General features: G+C 42.2%; 2 protein-coding genes across 2 annotated transcripts in view; one reads left to right on the top strand and one right to left on the bottom strand.

The window, feature by feature from the left end:
• The window catches only part of LOC129790280 (RUS family member 1), a 213192-nt gene that overhangs the window by 115263 nt on the left and 81158 nt on the right, over positions 1-16771 (bottom strand). The window lies entirely within an intron of this gene.
• Positions 1-16771, top strand: part of LOC129790089 (uncharacterized) — a 177851-nt gene that overhangs the window by 95612 nt on the left and 65468 nt on the right. The window contains exons 7-12 of the mRNA XM_055827303.1: positions 381-496; positions 674-926; positions 1157-1402; positions 3256-4245; positions 7078-8031; positions 9298-16731. Of these exons, the coding sequence (XP_055683278.1) occupies positions 381-496; positions 674-926; positions 1157-1402; positions 3256-4245; positions 7078-8031; positions 9298-16731 (9993 nt within the window). The remainder of the gene's footprint in view (positions 1-380; positions 497-673; positions 927-1156; positions 1403-3255; positions 4246-7077; positions 8032-9297; positions 16732-16771) is intronic.

Genomic DNA, 16771 nt, shown 5'->3' with positions numbered 1-16771 from the left:
AAGCGAAATGTATAGCTCATTTATTTAGGAAATTTACTGCCCTACAACACTGTCTTATATCATTTTGTTCTATCTAGCTAGGAAATATGATATTTTAAGCTTTTTCCAAACCCTTAAGTGACTTTATTAGCCCCGGTCTCCCCTAACTTTATTTTAAAGAATTTATTTTCATTTATAACTCCCTTTAAGTTTGTTGCAAAATCATTTCATGAAACTTTTCTCGATATTTTGTGCAATTTTAAAGTTTTCTCTCCCGCAACGCACCATCATGACCACTTTTGTCTCCCTCACGTGTGCTTTATCATGCAATATTCCATCATGCAGTGATGTACATAAAATAGTGTGTGATTGATTTCTATTCATGGAAAAATCACTTTCAGATATCAATGAATGCGAGAGACCGGGATCGTGTGGCATTAATACGCATTGCATAAATCAACCCGGCAACTACACATGTCTGTGTCAGGATGGCTTCGAAGGAAATCCATACGACGGGGTATGCATACAAAATAAGAGACAATCCGGTGGTATTCGCTTCTTTTACTATATGACCACTGAATGCATATAACTCTCAGCAGGGATGTCGCCGTGGAAGAAAAATAGAGACACTAAAATACCTTTTTTTTTCGTTCTTGCTCCTTTCTCTCTTTCCATATGTGCCGTCTTTTGCCAGTGTGTGGATATCAATGAATGCCTAATTCCTGACGCATGTGGCCCAGAGGCGATCTGTACGAATCTCGAGGGTGGTTATCGCTGCGACTGCCCTCCAGGTTTCGATGGTGATGCCCGTGTGGCTGGGTGTGTGGATGCCGATGAGTGCAGTCGATCGCCATGCGGGCGGAATGCACTCTGCTCCAATGTTGTTGGGAGTTTCCGGTGTCAGTGTCCAGAGGGATTTATCGGGGATCCCATGGTCGACTGCCAAGGTAAGTGGTGCACCATCATTTTGCATACACACCCACACAGAAATATCTCATTTGTGATCATATCTGCAACGAACAAGATTTAAAATTCAAAGAAAAAATGATTTTTTATTTTTATGTTTTATTAACTAATTTATCTCTATTGCTTTACAAAACGCTATTTACGCCTCATCCAACAAAAATTACATCTAAACCAAAAAATAAAAAATAAAATACAAAAATCATCACCAAAGACATCGACGAATGCTCTAACAATCCCTGTGCCGAAGGGGCTCAGTGTACTAATACACCCGGTGGATTTAAATGTGATTGCCCACCGGGATACTCAGATGCGGGAACCAATGGAGAGTGTGTGGATATTAACGAATGTGGACGGGCAAACCCGTGTGGGGTGAATGCTAAATGTATTAACCTCCCAGGATCTCATAAATGCCTCTGTCCGTCGGGCTTTTCCGGCCAAGGGGATATTTTTTGTGACAGTACGTAACAAATTTTCCTCATTTTATTCTCATGTGCACCTTCGCATGGAAATCAGCATGAAACTATCATTTTTCCATTCTCTTCCATTTAACACAAACTAATTGAGTAATCACCCAACACGACAGGTGATGCATCTTCGCCGAAAGAGACTTTTATCTACTCTACAATAACACTTTCTATAACAAAGCACGGGGTCGAATGAGTCTCCCTTGAGGCTCAATTCTGTCTTCTTTTTTTTTCTCGGAATGAACTTCTCAAGAGAATGTTTTATTTTGTACAAATAAAAAAATTAAAGAAGAAGATAAAATCCTGTAGATAACTAAAGAAAATATTTATCCATGGTTTAAGGCTTCTATTTTACCTGATTCTATAACAAAGCAACTTCCTTATTGATCTCAAAGAGATCATCTTTTGTAAATACCAAAGATATAAAAAAAATAAAATAAGTGCTGAAGTAGAATGTTTGTTCTATCGGATCTATCCGTTTTAGGGATAATTTTTAAGAAACTTTGAACATTAAAATTTGTTTCTTTTCAAACATGAATCTGCTTTTTCGAAGACTTCTCAACAAAATTTTGTTCTTGAAAATTTATCTTTTAATTTTTTTTTACAAATTTATTTTTTAAAAAATATATTTTTATTTAGGACCAACGTTTCGGACTACATAACTCGTTTTCTAGATCTAGAATAAAAAATTCTGAGATTGACGTTCCCTTGTTCTCAATAATTGTCAATAAAATGTTAATTTATGCGAAAGAAAATTTTAGCAACGTGGTAATTTATAATTTTTCTTTTGCTTTTAATTAATTAATATTAGTTTATTTTATCTATTATGTCTTCTTTAATAAAGAAACTTTATTTTAAGAATTAAACTAAAAATTATCTCAAATTTATAAATTGAGAAAATTTTATTAAGAAAATCATAAAGCGAAACATTATACCGGATTTTTCAAAAAGTTGCAGATTGTCATTTTATTTTTAATTTATTTTTTCTTTATTGATTTTTAAATTGTTTTTATCCATAAACGGTTCTTTAATAAATTCTGTTCCTTAAAACTAAATTAATATATTTTTAAAAGATCTTATAATCTTATTTTTTTATCAACGAAGGATTCTTATATAGGCGCAGTTACTTAAAAAAAAAAGATTAAAAAAAGTATTATATAAATCGAAAAATTAGTAAAATAGAACGCCTACTTTTAAACCAACAAAACAAGATATAATAAAAGAATATTTTTAAGCTTATTTTCTACTAAATTATGTAGTTATCTATAATACGTAGAATAACTTTTTTTTAATCTTTAAAACTTTTTGAGTCGTAGAATAAAAAAAGATAAAGTAAAAAGTCGTGATAGAACAAACTACTATGGATGCATATAATTTTATCGAATTTAATTAATAGACCTTCTTCCAGAGATTCTAATAAAAAAAAAACAATAAAATAATATCTTTTGTAAATATATTATTTCTCTAAATAGATTCTAATAATTCAATATTATATTATATCAATTGGAATGTAGAGCTGCTTCTGTCTTAATCCTCACAAAAAAAATTTTGAATCTTGATCTTTTCCACGTATTTTTTGTTGTTTAAAAAATAGTTAAATTGAAATCCTTGTTAGTCTTTTTTTATTCTTTCTATTTAAAAAGGAATATTTTGTCCTTTTTGGAGCACTTTTTCTTGTTTGAGATTTATTATCTTGGCAAAGTAGAAAGAGATTAGTTTTTTTTTCCTATTTAGTTGAATTTTTGTGAATGATCCTCTTTTTGTGGATCTTCGACCCCAAAGATGTGACCGACAAAACCCATTGTCTCATGTACTAACTTCCATATATTATTGCTTCTCACTGTAGATGTAAATGAATGTCGGGATAATCCATGTGGAGCAAATGCCATTTGCACGGATACCATTGGGAGTTTTGTGTGCTCATGCAAGCCCGAGTACACGGGAGATCCATTCAGAGGTTGTGTGGATGTGGACGAATGCACGGCGCTGGACAGACCGTGTGGGGATCATGCAATATGCGAGAATGCCAGTCCGGGATACAATTGTCTGTGTCCGCAGGGTTATCGCGCGAAGCCGGACGCTAAGATCGCGTGTGAGCAATTCGATGTGAATATTCTCTGTGCGAGCAATTTCGATTGCACCAACAATGCCGAGTGTATAGAGGGTCAGTGTTTCTGCCAGGATGGATTTGAGCCACAAGGTTCCGTGTGTGTCGATGTGGATGAGTGTCGGACAAATGAGAACATTTGCGGTGCCTATGCGCAGTGCATCAACACCCCCGGTTCGTACAAGTGCGCCTGCCAGGCGGGCTATGTGGGTGCGCCGCCGCGAATCGCGTGCAAGGCACCCTGCGAAGATGTCAAGTGTGGCCCCCATGCGTACTGCAAGCCAGACGGCGTGGAGGCGTACTGTGTCTGTGACGAGGGATGGACATACAATCCGCGAGATATCGCGGCGGGTTGCGTGGACATTGATGAATGCGATGCTGTACACGGTCCAGCGGGTAAATGTGGCACCGATGCCATTTGCAAGAATACACCCGGTGGTTTTTCGTGTCAGTGTCCGCCCGGCTTTAGTGGGGATCCACATAGGCAGTGTCTGGACGTTGATGAATGTTCCAGGGTGGGATCGTGTGGCCAAGGGGCATTGTGTCGCAATCATCCAGGGACGTATGAATGTTCCTGCCCCGAGGGAAGTCTCCCTGACCCAGACCCAAGGGTTAGGTGTATTGCCATTGTCACATGCCGTGTGGACAATGATTGCCCTGGAAATGCCATTTGTGATGAGCACAAGAGATGTCTCTGTCCAGAACCCAACATTGGCAATGATTGTAGGCGTAAGTAAACTTTTTCTTTATAAAATTTTTAATGTCCTTTCATTATTTCTGTAAAAGAAAAGCTTTAGGATTGTTTTAAAATTTATTTTTTTACATTTATAATTATTTAATTTTTATTTAGGTAGGTACCTATTAAAATTTATAGAAACTCTCACATAGATCTCACTAAAACGATAAATAATGAAAGAAATCAAGAAATTCTTGATCTAAATTTAAGTTATTAAATAATAGGCGATAAATAATTTAAAAATTCAGCGACCAAGAATCCCTTGAAATTCGCTTGAAATCTTGAAATTTCAGTACAAAATTTAAAGATTTCAAAGGTTTCTTGGTCGCTGAATAACGCCCAATATTAAGGACTATTTCACTTGGATTAATTAATTTTGATATTTGTCTTTGAAAATTTCATCGTTAGACGTTAAATTCCTAACGTTAGACATTTTAACGATTACGTTTTTTTATACTTTTTCTTAATATTCCCTATCGAAACGTTTGACATTTTTTAGTGTTTGACGTTTGTTCTAACATCTGATTGTTATTAAAACTTTGACGTTTTCTTTCTGTTTGACATTTCTATTCTAACTTCGGACGTTCCTTTTCTAACATAAGACGTTTTTATTCGAGCGTTTGATGTTTCTTTTTTAACGTTTAACATTCAAGCATTTTATTTTTTATATGTATTTGGCGTTTCTAACGTTTGACATTTTCTTTCTAACGTTTTATTTTTCTAAAATTTGACGTTTTTCTTATGACATTTGATCTTTTTAAAAACGCCTAATTTTTTTTTAAAGTAATATTTGGTCAAATAATACGTTCTTTTAATTCTAAAGAAAACCTTAGACATTCGATTATCTTTATGGGTTTCGCAATTCCTTGTTAGACCCAATAAAGTCTTTAAGTTGTGCACTTTCATTTGAAGAAACTTCCTGTAATTGATACCAATTTGTATGTAAAGTTACGTTTATTCTGAACAAAGTTTAATTAATATTTTCTTTATGAAATCACTGTGATATTCCTCTGCATATCCGCAGAGAACATAAAAATTATATTAATATTTCCTCTCCAATGCATTCGATTTACAACCGAGATTAACGATGAAATATACAATCTCAAGTATCTCCTTTCTTCATTTATAAACTTTTTTTTATGACTTCTCGATTTAATTTAATTGAGAAACTTTTGAAATAATTACCAAGAAGAAGTTCATTTGAATAAATTATTGAAATCAATCCAAGTCTTTTGAAATCAATTAAAACATCACTGCCTCATAAACTCTTCTCACAAAGATTCCGCGGAGTTTTTTACGCGAAGAGATTTCCTCCACACAAGTCATTTGCATTTTTGCAAAGGTGTCCGCTGCTCGCGTTGTATTCCGTTAATGCTCAAACGTGAGTTCACTGTGAGAGCTTCTTATGATCTAATTCACGAAGTTATACATTCTAACCAGATGTTAGATCACACAGATAAATTAAAATTTCTGGGTCAAGATTAAATTGTTGCTAAAAAGATTATAGAATTTATATTGGCGAAACATTTTGCTTTACAAACTTGCAAAGAAAGTCAATCATAACGCGTCCAGTTATAAGAGTTGGTGTCCCACAACGTGTAGAAGTTTGTTTATGCGTTGTAGTGCGATTTGTGAGCAGAATTAGTAGGCAAAGTTGATTTTTTTTGTGAAATTCAGCAATTTGATGCATAAAAATGATCATATCTTTGGTTCTATAACACCTACAGAAATTTCGTGATTAGTTTTGGAAAGGTCTTGAAATAAGCTATAATTTGACATATATCTCAATGATTTTCAAGGTCACCTCCAGAACACAAAATGGCGGATTTTTGTTTCACAAAAAGGTTTTTTCGCATTTTTCGTCCTGAAGGAATGGTTCTAGAGGTTTCTGATGTTCTAGAAAGTTGTAGATAATTGCAAAACCTTTAATTTGATACCAAATTGAGCAAAATCGGACACGCGGTTCAAGAGATATGGCTCTTAGAACTTTTCAAATGCAAGAATTTTTCAAATGGCCATATCTTCTAAACGGAGACATAGATTTTCTTCATTTTCGGACTGGTGAAAGATATTGAGTCAGGCTACAACATATCAAAATTTAAAGGAAATCTATAACAGATGTTCGGAGATATTGCCCCTTAAAGTTAGGCAATTTTTGTTTTTGATTTTAGCGCCTCTTGCGGATGTTTTTGAAACTTGGAATGTTCTAGACAGTTGTAGGGCTTCTCAATACCTTTCATTTGATACCAAGATGGTCAAAATCGGTCAAGCCGTTCTCGAGATATATCGAAAAAACACTTTTTGCTTTAGACCGCCATATTTGCTAAACGGCTTGACCGATTTTCAAGTATGAATTATCGATGAAAGTGTCTCACTGAGCCTTACAACATACTAAAATTTCAGATCTCTAGCTATAAGGGAACTGGTTGACAGTAGTTCAAAATGGCGGACGGCGGCCATCTTGGATTTTATAAATGCGAAAAAATGAAATTTTACACCCACATTTCTATAGAAACTTCAAACCCGAAGTCTCTATCTGTTACCGTTTTTGAGATATAAGGCAAAGTTTGGGCGACCGGCAGGACGGCCGGCCGGCAGGACGGCCGGCCGGCAGGACGGCCGGCCGGCCGGATCAAAAATTTGCCACCACCATTTTTGGAATGTGGGTTGTCTGAAACGTGCTCATACCAAGTTTGAGCCCGATCTGAGGTGGTCGGTTTTTCCGACGATTACAATACTTGGTGTTGGCCACGAAGTGGAACACCAACTAATTGAGTTTTTCTTCACCTTCAACTTTCTCACACGTTGCCTGTTATTGTTTCCAGATCCCTGCGAGGCTGTCGTATGTGGACCAAATGCAAATTGTATGATTGTCAATCAGGTGGCTCAGTGCCTGTGTGCCGAAGGGTACACAGGGGCTGGGAATCAATTGGGAGGATGTGCAGATATTGATGAATGTGCTGGGAATCCATGTCCAAGTGGAGCTGTCTGCACAAACACTCCTGGCGGGTATTCCTGCCAATGCCCTGGCGGTAGTTCCGGAGATCCATACCGCGATGGATGCACAAAGAATAATCTCATTGCAATCACATGCTCAGACAGTGAACCATGTCCACAGGGAGAACTCTGCGTCCTGGATTCCTTCTCAGGGCATTCAGTGTGCATTTGTCGGCAAGGATATGCAAGGGATACGGAGAGTAGGAAATGTCGCGATGTGAATGAATGTACGGAAAATCGTGGTAGGGCTTGTGGACTCAATGCGCTGTGTAAGAATCTCCCAGGAAGTTATGAATGTCAATGTCCACCGGGTTTCAATGGGAATCCCTATTCGCTCTGTGAGGAGTGCAACAGCCTCGAGTGCCAATGTCAAGCACCGTATAAACTCGTGGGCGGTAATTGCATCCTAGCTGGTTGTCAGGAAGGTGGAAAGTGCCCACCAGGAGCTGAATGTATTTCCATTGCGGGTGGTGTTAGCTACTGTGCCTGCCCCAAAGGATATCGCACTCAAGTTGATGGATCATGTGTTGATGTTGATGAGTGTAACGAAGGGAAGCAAGTTTGTGGTTACGGAGCTGAATGTAGGAACTTGGCAGGATCATATGAATGCTACTGCCCTCAGGGATACGGTGGTGATGCCTATCATGGCTTATGTGCTCCGGCACAGAGAAGATGTGCCTCAGACAGGGAATGTGGTGTTAATGAGAAATGTGTTCAGCCTGGGGAATGCATCTGTCCACCACCATTCTTCATGGATGCCACCGATGGGAATAAATGCAAAAGTAAGTTTTACTCATTTTCCTTTTATAAAATTATTCATTCTAATTAATCTAAAGCTTTAATTGTGATATAAAGCTAGAAAAAAAACTAAAATACAATTAAAAGAATATTAATTAAATGATTTCATATAGACAAAGATCGGTTAAGCCGTTTTGGAGAAGTTCACTCAGTAAATAATTGATTAAACCCAAAAATGCTCAATTATGATTGAATCAATGAGATTGATCAAATATTGATCTATAATTGATCAATTTAATGAGATAGTCAGTCAATCGGTTGATCAATCCCAGGTTAAATCTGATTGCTCAATAATTGATCACCTTGAGCATTTTTTGACATTTTTCAAGATGACCGCCAGGTTCTTTCACCACCTCTGACTCAGAAAATGCGTTTTAATGGATTATTAATTGATTGGGTTAAAAAAAACTACTAATCAATACTAAATATGAGGCTGAAAAACGCCATTTTGGAAAAAAAAAGATGGCGGCCATTTTGAAAATACATCAGGACAAATACTACCATCAATCTACCCTGGGATTTGCGGTATCTCAAACACATAAAAAGATATTCAAAAAAAAAGTTTTGCGTTTATTTTTGAACACCCAGTATGTGGACCAACATTGACTCAATATTTACTCTATCAATATTGAGCGAATTTTAACTCAATCAATTTTTGATCTTGGATTGATCAATTAATGACAAAATATTGTTCTATAAATTCTTCAACAATTTCAATTTAATTTCAATTTATGCTCAATCATTGATCAGTTAAACAATTTTTACTCAATCGTTGGTCAATGCAAAAAGTTTTGCGCAATCATTGGTCAATCATACTTTTGTCAACAGCTAGTACATTTTTCCATTAAATTTAGATTTTTTTTTCTAATGCTAAATTCACAAAAAAATACTTTTTTTCTAAACATAGGAGATCTAAAGAGGAATCTACTAAATGAACTGTTTTTTCCAATTCAAAAAATGCTCAATTTTTACTCAATATCTTCTCAATCAGTTCCCATGTGCAGTAACTAATTTTTAGAGATTGATCGACAATTTAGGAATTTTCGTATCAATCAAATTGTTCAATAATTGAGCATCTATTGTCTCAATCAGATTGATCAATAATTGATTGTCTGTACGGGTCAACATTGACTTAAAATTGAGCTAATTTTCTTTATTGGAAAACTGGATAACTAGCAAAAATAAATCAATTTTTTATAGATAAAACAATGCAGCAAAATACTAAATTATTTTTAAAAATTCTTTTGCAGATCCTTGTGAACGTTTCCCGTGTGGAATCAATGCCAAATGCACCCCAAGTGACCCACCACAGTGTATGTGCGAAGTGGGGCACAAAGGTGATCCCCTGCAGGGGTGCATTGATGAAGATGAATGCGCTCATGCTCCATGCGCATACGGGGCTCATTGCATAAATGAAAAAGGTGGCTACAAGTGTGTCTGCCCCAAAGGATTCCACGGAGATCCCTACAAGGGTGAATGCATCCTCGAACCGGGCTCTGTGAAGAGTGAATGCCACAGCAATGAGGATTGTGCTATTAATTTGGCCTGTGTCGGAGGAACGTGCATCAGTCCATGCTCATCCTTCCGCTGTGGTCCGAATGCTTTTTGTGAACCTGAGAAGCATGTTGCGTGGTGTCGGTGTCGCGTGGGTTTTGTCGAAGGCCCCGATGGGAATTGCGTATCACAGTGCAGTAACTACCTCTGCGGGCAGGGTGCACTGTGTATTGTCACCAACACTGGGCCAACGTGCAAATGCCCACCTGGGCAGTATGGAAACCCCTTCCCGGGAGGTATTTGTGTCACAGATCAATGCTCAGCTAAGCAACCATGTCAGAATCCTCAAGTCTGCGTCAACGGGAGGTGCAAACATCGCTGCGATGGAGTAATTTGTGGCGTTGGAGCTACCTGCGATGCAGCAACGGGGAAATGTATCTGCGAACCATCCTTCGTTGGGAGTCCTGAATTACTCTGTATGCCACCCTATCAGACACCTGTCTGTGATCCAGGATGTGGTCTCAATGCTCATTGTGAATATGGATTCATTACGAATCAATGTGTCTGCAATCCTGGGACAACTGGAAACCCCTACGAAGGTTGTGGTCCACAGAAGAAGACAAAGTGCTCACCACAATCCTGCGGAAGGGGTGCAGAGTGCCGAGAAGGTGGGAATTCCTTCGAATGCCTCTGCCCAGGAGGTTACATTGGGAATCCATATGTGGAATGCTTCGATGTAGATGAGTGCTCTAGTCATGCGTGCGGAAAAGGAGCAATCTGCATAAATACTCCAGGAAGTTACGATTGTAGGTGCAAGCCAGGCTTTGCGGGGAATCCCTATTCTCTCTGCACTCGAACACACAATGAATTCTGCGATGATCCCACACGATGTCAGTGTGGACCACAACTCCAGTGCCCACCAGGATTCTCCTGCGAAAGTGGAAGATGCAGAGATTTGTGTGATCGTGTATCCTGCGGCCCACGGGCTGCTTGTGATTCCGGGAAGTGTGTCTGCCCACCCGGGTACACGGGAAACCCAAAGGATAAAGTAAATGGATGCACAGTGTTTGGGCAGTGTGACAATGATGCTGACTGCAAGAATCCGGAGATTTGCTTCCAATTTGGACGAGGTTTACGGAAGTGTGTGGATGCCTGTAGTAAAGTTCAATGCGGACCTAATGCACTCTGTCTGTCCAAGGATCATCGATCTGCCTGTATATGTGCCGAAGGATACCACGGGCAACCGAATGATTTAGTTCTAGGCTGTCAACCCGAAGAGAGGGATGCTCATCAGGGTGCTTGTGATACAAATGATAACTGCGAGAATGGCTTTATCTGCACAATTGATCGTCAATGCGTACATCCATGTTCAACAGTTGCCTGTGGAACGCACGAGATTTGCCAGCTGGACAATTTTGGTCATCCAGTTTGTCACTGCACTCAAGGATTCGTCTGGAATCCCGTCTCTTCTCGCTGCGAGCAACCTTCAATCCCTGATTGTACAACAGACTTGGATTGCCATCAAGTGGCTGCATGCCGTGCGGATGTTCTGGGTGTCCTGAAGTGTGTATCCGTTTGTGCTGAATTCACCTGTCCAGCAAATTCCGTGTGCGTTGCTACCAACCACGCAGGTAGCTGCCAGTGCCTTCCAGGATTCTCCGGGAATCCCAATGACCGCAATGGTTGCCAACCTGAACTACGAAGTCAGTGCTCAACAAGTGCTGAATGTCTTGAATCGGAAACCTGTGTTCGTCATGATGGCGTCATGCTGTGTAGGCCAGCCTGTGAGGAGCGACAGTGTGGTCCTCATGCTGTCTGCATCACCAACAATCACAACGCACAATGCCAATGCCCACCAGGCCCATATGCCGGGGATCCGTATGATCTTACAAATGGATGTCGTGTCGTTCCCTGTGTCTACAACATTGACTGCCCTCCAACGCAAATGTGCAACCGGCTAACGCACAAATGTCACGATGTTTGCGAAGAGGATTCCTGTGGAACAGATGCCGTTTGCATTGCTGAGGATCATAGGGCTGTCTGCCAATGCCCACGGGGCTTCCGTCCAAATCCAATTCCCAGCGTTGAATGCGTCCCAGTTGATGGATGCTCACCGAATCCTTGTCATCCATCAGCTGCCTGCTCAATCACACCACTAGGACATACGTGTAAATGTCCTCCAAATCACGTTGGAGATCCCTTCACAACTGGCTGTCGTCCTGAGGGAGCTTGTCCAGGAGGTGATCGTGATTGCCCATCGCATGCTGCCTGCGTCGGTGGTCGTTGCATTGATCCGTGTGAATCAGCATGTGGTCCCAATTCTCTATGTACTGTCGTCAATAGACGTGCTCAGTGTGATTGCCCACAACGCTTTGAACCAGCTGCAACAGGAGCACGAGATGGGTGCTTCCGTCAAGTGAGAATTTGCAAAACAGATCTCGATTGCGGTGGTGAAGTTTGCCAGCAAGGACAATGCAGGGTAGCCTGTAGGAATGCCAATGATTGTTCAATTGGTGAGAAATGCGTACAAAATACATGCATCCTTCCCTGCTCAAGTCACAGTCAATGCCCTCGTGGTCAGGCTTGTGCAGCAGGTGCATGTATCCTTGGATGTCGCAGCAACAAAGACTGCCCAACAAATACAGCATGCATTGAGAGTAAATGCCAAGATCCATGCGCTACAGAAGGAGTTTGTGGTCCAAATGCTCTCTGCAAGTGCTCAAATCACGCCACCTCCTGCTCCTGCCCACCTGGTTTTGAAGGCAACCCCATTCCCGAGCAGGGATGTGTCAGAATACCCGCTACATGCGTTGCTACCGTTCAATGCCCAACAGGACACATGTGCATCGCTAATCAATGCAATCTACCATGTCGAGAAACCCTCTCATGTGCAATTGGGGAGAGATGCTACAATAGCGTTTGTGCTAAAGTCTGTTACACCAACAACAACTGCCTTCCGGGAGAAATCTGCAACAACGATGGGGTTTGTCAATCAGGATGCGGTTCAGATGGTGACTGCCCATCTAGTCAAGTTTGTTCCAGCGGGAAGTGTCGATGTCGTGCTGGATTCATTGGAACACCATTCGGATGCTCAGATATTGATGAGTGCACCGAAAGGCCATGTCATCCATCTGGACGATGTGAAAATACACCAGGATCCTTTAGGTGTGTCTGTCCAGCAGGAACTGTGGGCGATGCAACCAGGGAACCCGGCTGCGTTCTTCCCAATCAGTGCTTCCGTAGTGAAGACTGCGATGCTAGGCTATTATGCTTCCAAGGAAAATGCACAAATCCATGCGCTACAACACAATGTGGACCCAATGCATACTGTGACGCACAGAATCATCGTGCAACCTGCCTGTGTCCAAGTGGACATCTTGGAGATCCGAGAGATTTATCCGTTGGATGCTTCAAGGTGGAATGCCTTACAAGCGATGACTGTACGATTGATCGACACTGTCACGAGGAGACAAATAAATGCATCAATCCGTGTGATTTTGTCAACTGCGGCAGAGGATCCTGTTCGGTTGTTAACCACGAACCAGTTTGTGCTTGCTCCCAAGGATACTCCCTGCAAGGAGGGCGATGCGAAGATATTGATGAATGCGCAACGAATCCCTGTCAACCAACAGCGATCTGCACAAACACACCAGGAGCGTATTTGTGCTCATGTGCAGAAGGATTGGTTGGCGATCCCATTCACACAGGATGCCGAAGCCCTGGTGAATGCTACAACGACGGAGATTGCCCATCAACAGCTCTCTGTGAAAACTCACGCTGTCGCAATCCCTGTGACAATCCTCAAGCTTGTGGAAGAAATGCTGAGTGTGTAGCTGTTTCACATGCAGCCGTTTGCAGATGTCCTGCTAATACTCGTGGGAATCCAACGCATGAATGTATCAGGATAGAATGCTCAGATAATGATGATTGTCAATCTTCTCAAACATGTATTGATTCCCGATGCGTCAACCCTTGCTCATTGGCAAATGTTTGCGGCCAAAATGCTGAATGTGTGCCTGATAATCATCAAGGAGTCTGCTCATGTCACGCAGGTATGACAGGGAATCCCCTACTTGGATGTGTTCCCGTTCAGTACTGCAGTAATGATCAGCAATGTCCTGCTGGAACAATCTGCAATGCCGGTGTTTGTTGCTCACTCTGCTCCAGCAACAGAGACTGCTACGGAGATCAGCTTTGCATCCAAGGTGTCTGCCAGCCAACGTGCAGGAGCAATACGAGCTGTCCTGACTTCCAGTATTGTCTCAACAATATCTGTACACAAGACTTTGTTTGCCGATCTGATGAGGATTGTGACATTGATGAGAATTGCGTCACAGATTCCTCAGGGAGATCTCAGTGCCAGAATGCCTGTAGCGGCAGAGTTCTCTGTGGAAGAAACGCCGAGTGTGCAGCACGTCAACATGAAGCTGTATGTTCGTGTAAACCAGGCTTTTTCGGTGATGCCAGAAGTGGATGTCGTAAGATTCAATGCGAACAGGATTCAGACTGTTCAACGGATAAAACATGCGATAATCATATGTGCAAAATAGCTTGCTTACTGGGAGAACCCTGTGGGGCAAATGCTCTCTGTTCAGCTGAGAATCATAAGCAAGTTTGCCATTGTCAGCCAGGATTTACGGGTGATCCAAAGGTTCGCTGTGATGTAATTGATTACTGTCGCGACGGTCCGTGTGGTCCTGGAGCACGGTGTCGCAACAGTCGTGGATCCTTTAGGTGTACTTGTCCATCAGGATCAGTTGGAGATCCCTACAACGAAGGCTGTCGAGCTGCTGTTGAATGCGAACGGAATGAAGACTGTCCCGCTTTTGCTGAGTGCAAGCAACAAAATGGTGTTCCAAAGTGTAAGGATGTTTGTGAAAATACGCTCTGTGGTCCCAATTCTGAATGCCAACCGCAAGGACATGTGGCGCATTGCCAGTGTCGATCAGGGTATCAAGGGGATCCAACTGATATATCCATCGGATGCAGGCCTTTACCGGTACCGTGTCAATCAACTGGAGACTGCCCACTTAACACTTACTGCCACGCTGATGTTTGCAAGCCTGTTTGTGTCCTCAACACTGAGTGCGCTCTCGATGAGATTTGCTTCAATGGTCAATGCCTCAACCCCTGTGAACAGGATCAGGCGTGTGGAATGAATGCAGACTGCTTAATCAACAATCATCTCAAACAATGCGCCTGCCCACCTGGTTTCACAGGAAGTCCTGACAATGAATGCGTTCGAATCCCTGTGGCATGTATCTCATCGCGAGATTGCATAGAAGGGCACACATGTCGCGATACAATGTGCCTACCGTCATGCAGTGCAGACTTTGACTGTGCTCTGAATGAGAAGTGTATCAACCAAAATTGTATGCTGACCTGCAGGGTGGACAATGACTGCTTCCTCGGACATATTTGCCTGCACAACAAATGTGTCTTTGGCTGCCATTCAGATGAAGATTGCAGCGCCAGTGAGACATGTCGGAATAATTTGTGCAGCAATCCCTGCCACGACAATCCATGTGGACCAAATGCAGTTTGCACCGTTTCCAATCATCGCGCTTCCTGCTCCTGCATCCAAGGTATGGTGCCAAGTCCAACGGCCAAGGTTGGATGTATCAGAGCTCCGGCTTTGCCTTGTATTGAAAATCGTGAATGTCCCGGTGGATTCGCGTGCTTTGAGGAAATGTGTCGACCTGTGTGTGCCAACGATGGAGGTTGCCTCAACAATGAACGCTGCGAAAATGGCGCTTGCAAACCACTCTGCCGTCGAGATGATGACTGTAGGTACGGAGAAGTTTGTCAAGGACTCATTTGCTCTGTTGGATGTCGCTCTAACTCTGGCTGTGCGGATTCTTTAGCCTGCATTGGGCATCAGTGTCGGGATCCTTGCCTAGAAGCAACGGCTTGTGGCACAAATGCTGAATGCCAGGTTGTTGGACATGAGAAAGTCTGCACATGCCCACCACCACTGGTAGGAGATCCAAACCTTGGGTGCCGGTATGCTTATGTTGCCTGCGGAAGTCATCGTGATTGCCCACCTGGACATTCCTGCTATGGGAATGTGTGTCAAATCTCCTGCCGAAGTGATCAGAATTGTCTGGCAGATGAAAGATGTATCCGCGGTACGTGCAGAAGTGTTTGCAACAGTGATTCCTCCTGCGGAAGTGGTCTCATCTGTGAGAATCGAGTATGTCAAATTGGATGCAGGAATGACCTTTCTTGCCCATCAGATCAAGCTTGTATTAACAGGCAATGCGCTGACCCATGCTCTGTTAGTGGTCAGTGTGGAAGCTGTGCTGAGTGCAGTGTTATAAATCATGGAGTTCAGTGTAGCTGTCGAGCTGGGTATCAGGGTAATCCTCTTCAGGGTTGCGTCCTGCCACCACAACGATGCAATTCCTACTGCCAATGTGATGAGCATGGAATACTCTGTGCTGAGACTTGCAATGATGACAATCAGTGCTCATGCGGGCAGAAGTGTTCCCTTGGAAAATGTCGAATGGCCTGCAATCCAGGCACATGCCCACCGGGTCAACTATGCGAAGGTGGAGCCTGTGTTGCTGGTTGTCGTACACACTTGGACTGTACCAATGAACAAGCATGCGTATCTGGCCAGTGTCAGGATCCATGTGCACGTGATGATTCGTGCGGAAGGAATGCTATCTGTCGTGTATCGGATCATCGTGTTCTCTGCCTCTGCCCAGATGGTTTCCATGGTGAACCGTCGCGTGAATGCACGCGGTTTGAGTGCTCTTCCGATGCGGACTGTGAAACTGATAAGCAATGCCGCGATGGGTCGTGTCGTAATCCCTGCCTCGAGCAGGGTGGTGCGTGTGGTATCAATGCTCAGTGCCGTGTTGTCAATCAACGATCTCAGTGCTCCTGCCCACCCGGGTTTGTGGGTAATCCCGAAATTGAGTGCCAACAACTCTCACCCGGTACATGCCTGCGCAATCCGTGTGGTGAAAATGCGGTGTGTCACGAACTGTACGGGGGGTATGAGTGTAGCTGTATCGAGGGATGTGTCGGGGATCCGCGTAAGGGGTGCCAGTGTGAGGGGGAAGTTCGCAATGTATGCTCCCAACAGACATGCGGTCTCAATGCAGCGTGTCGTGTACGAAATGCCCACACCGCTGAGTGCTACTGCCTACCGGAATTCCCCCACGGGGATCCATACGTTCAATGTAGAGACATCTCATCAACATCCCCATCTAACCCACCAAC

Source organism: Lutzomyia longipalpis, chromosome 2 (genome assembly GCF_024334085.1).
Source record: "Lutzomyia longipalpis isolate SR_M1_2022 chromosome 2, ASM2433408v1".
Lineage (NCBI taxonomy): Eukaryota > Metazoa > Arthropoda > Insecta > Diptera > Psychodidae > Lutzomyia > Lutzomyia longipalpis.
The sequence above is the reverse complement of the archived record's forward strand: the minus strand, read 5'-3'. Positions and strand labels throughout refer to the sequence as shown.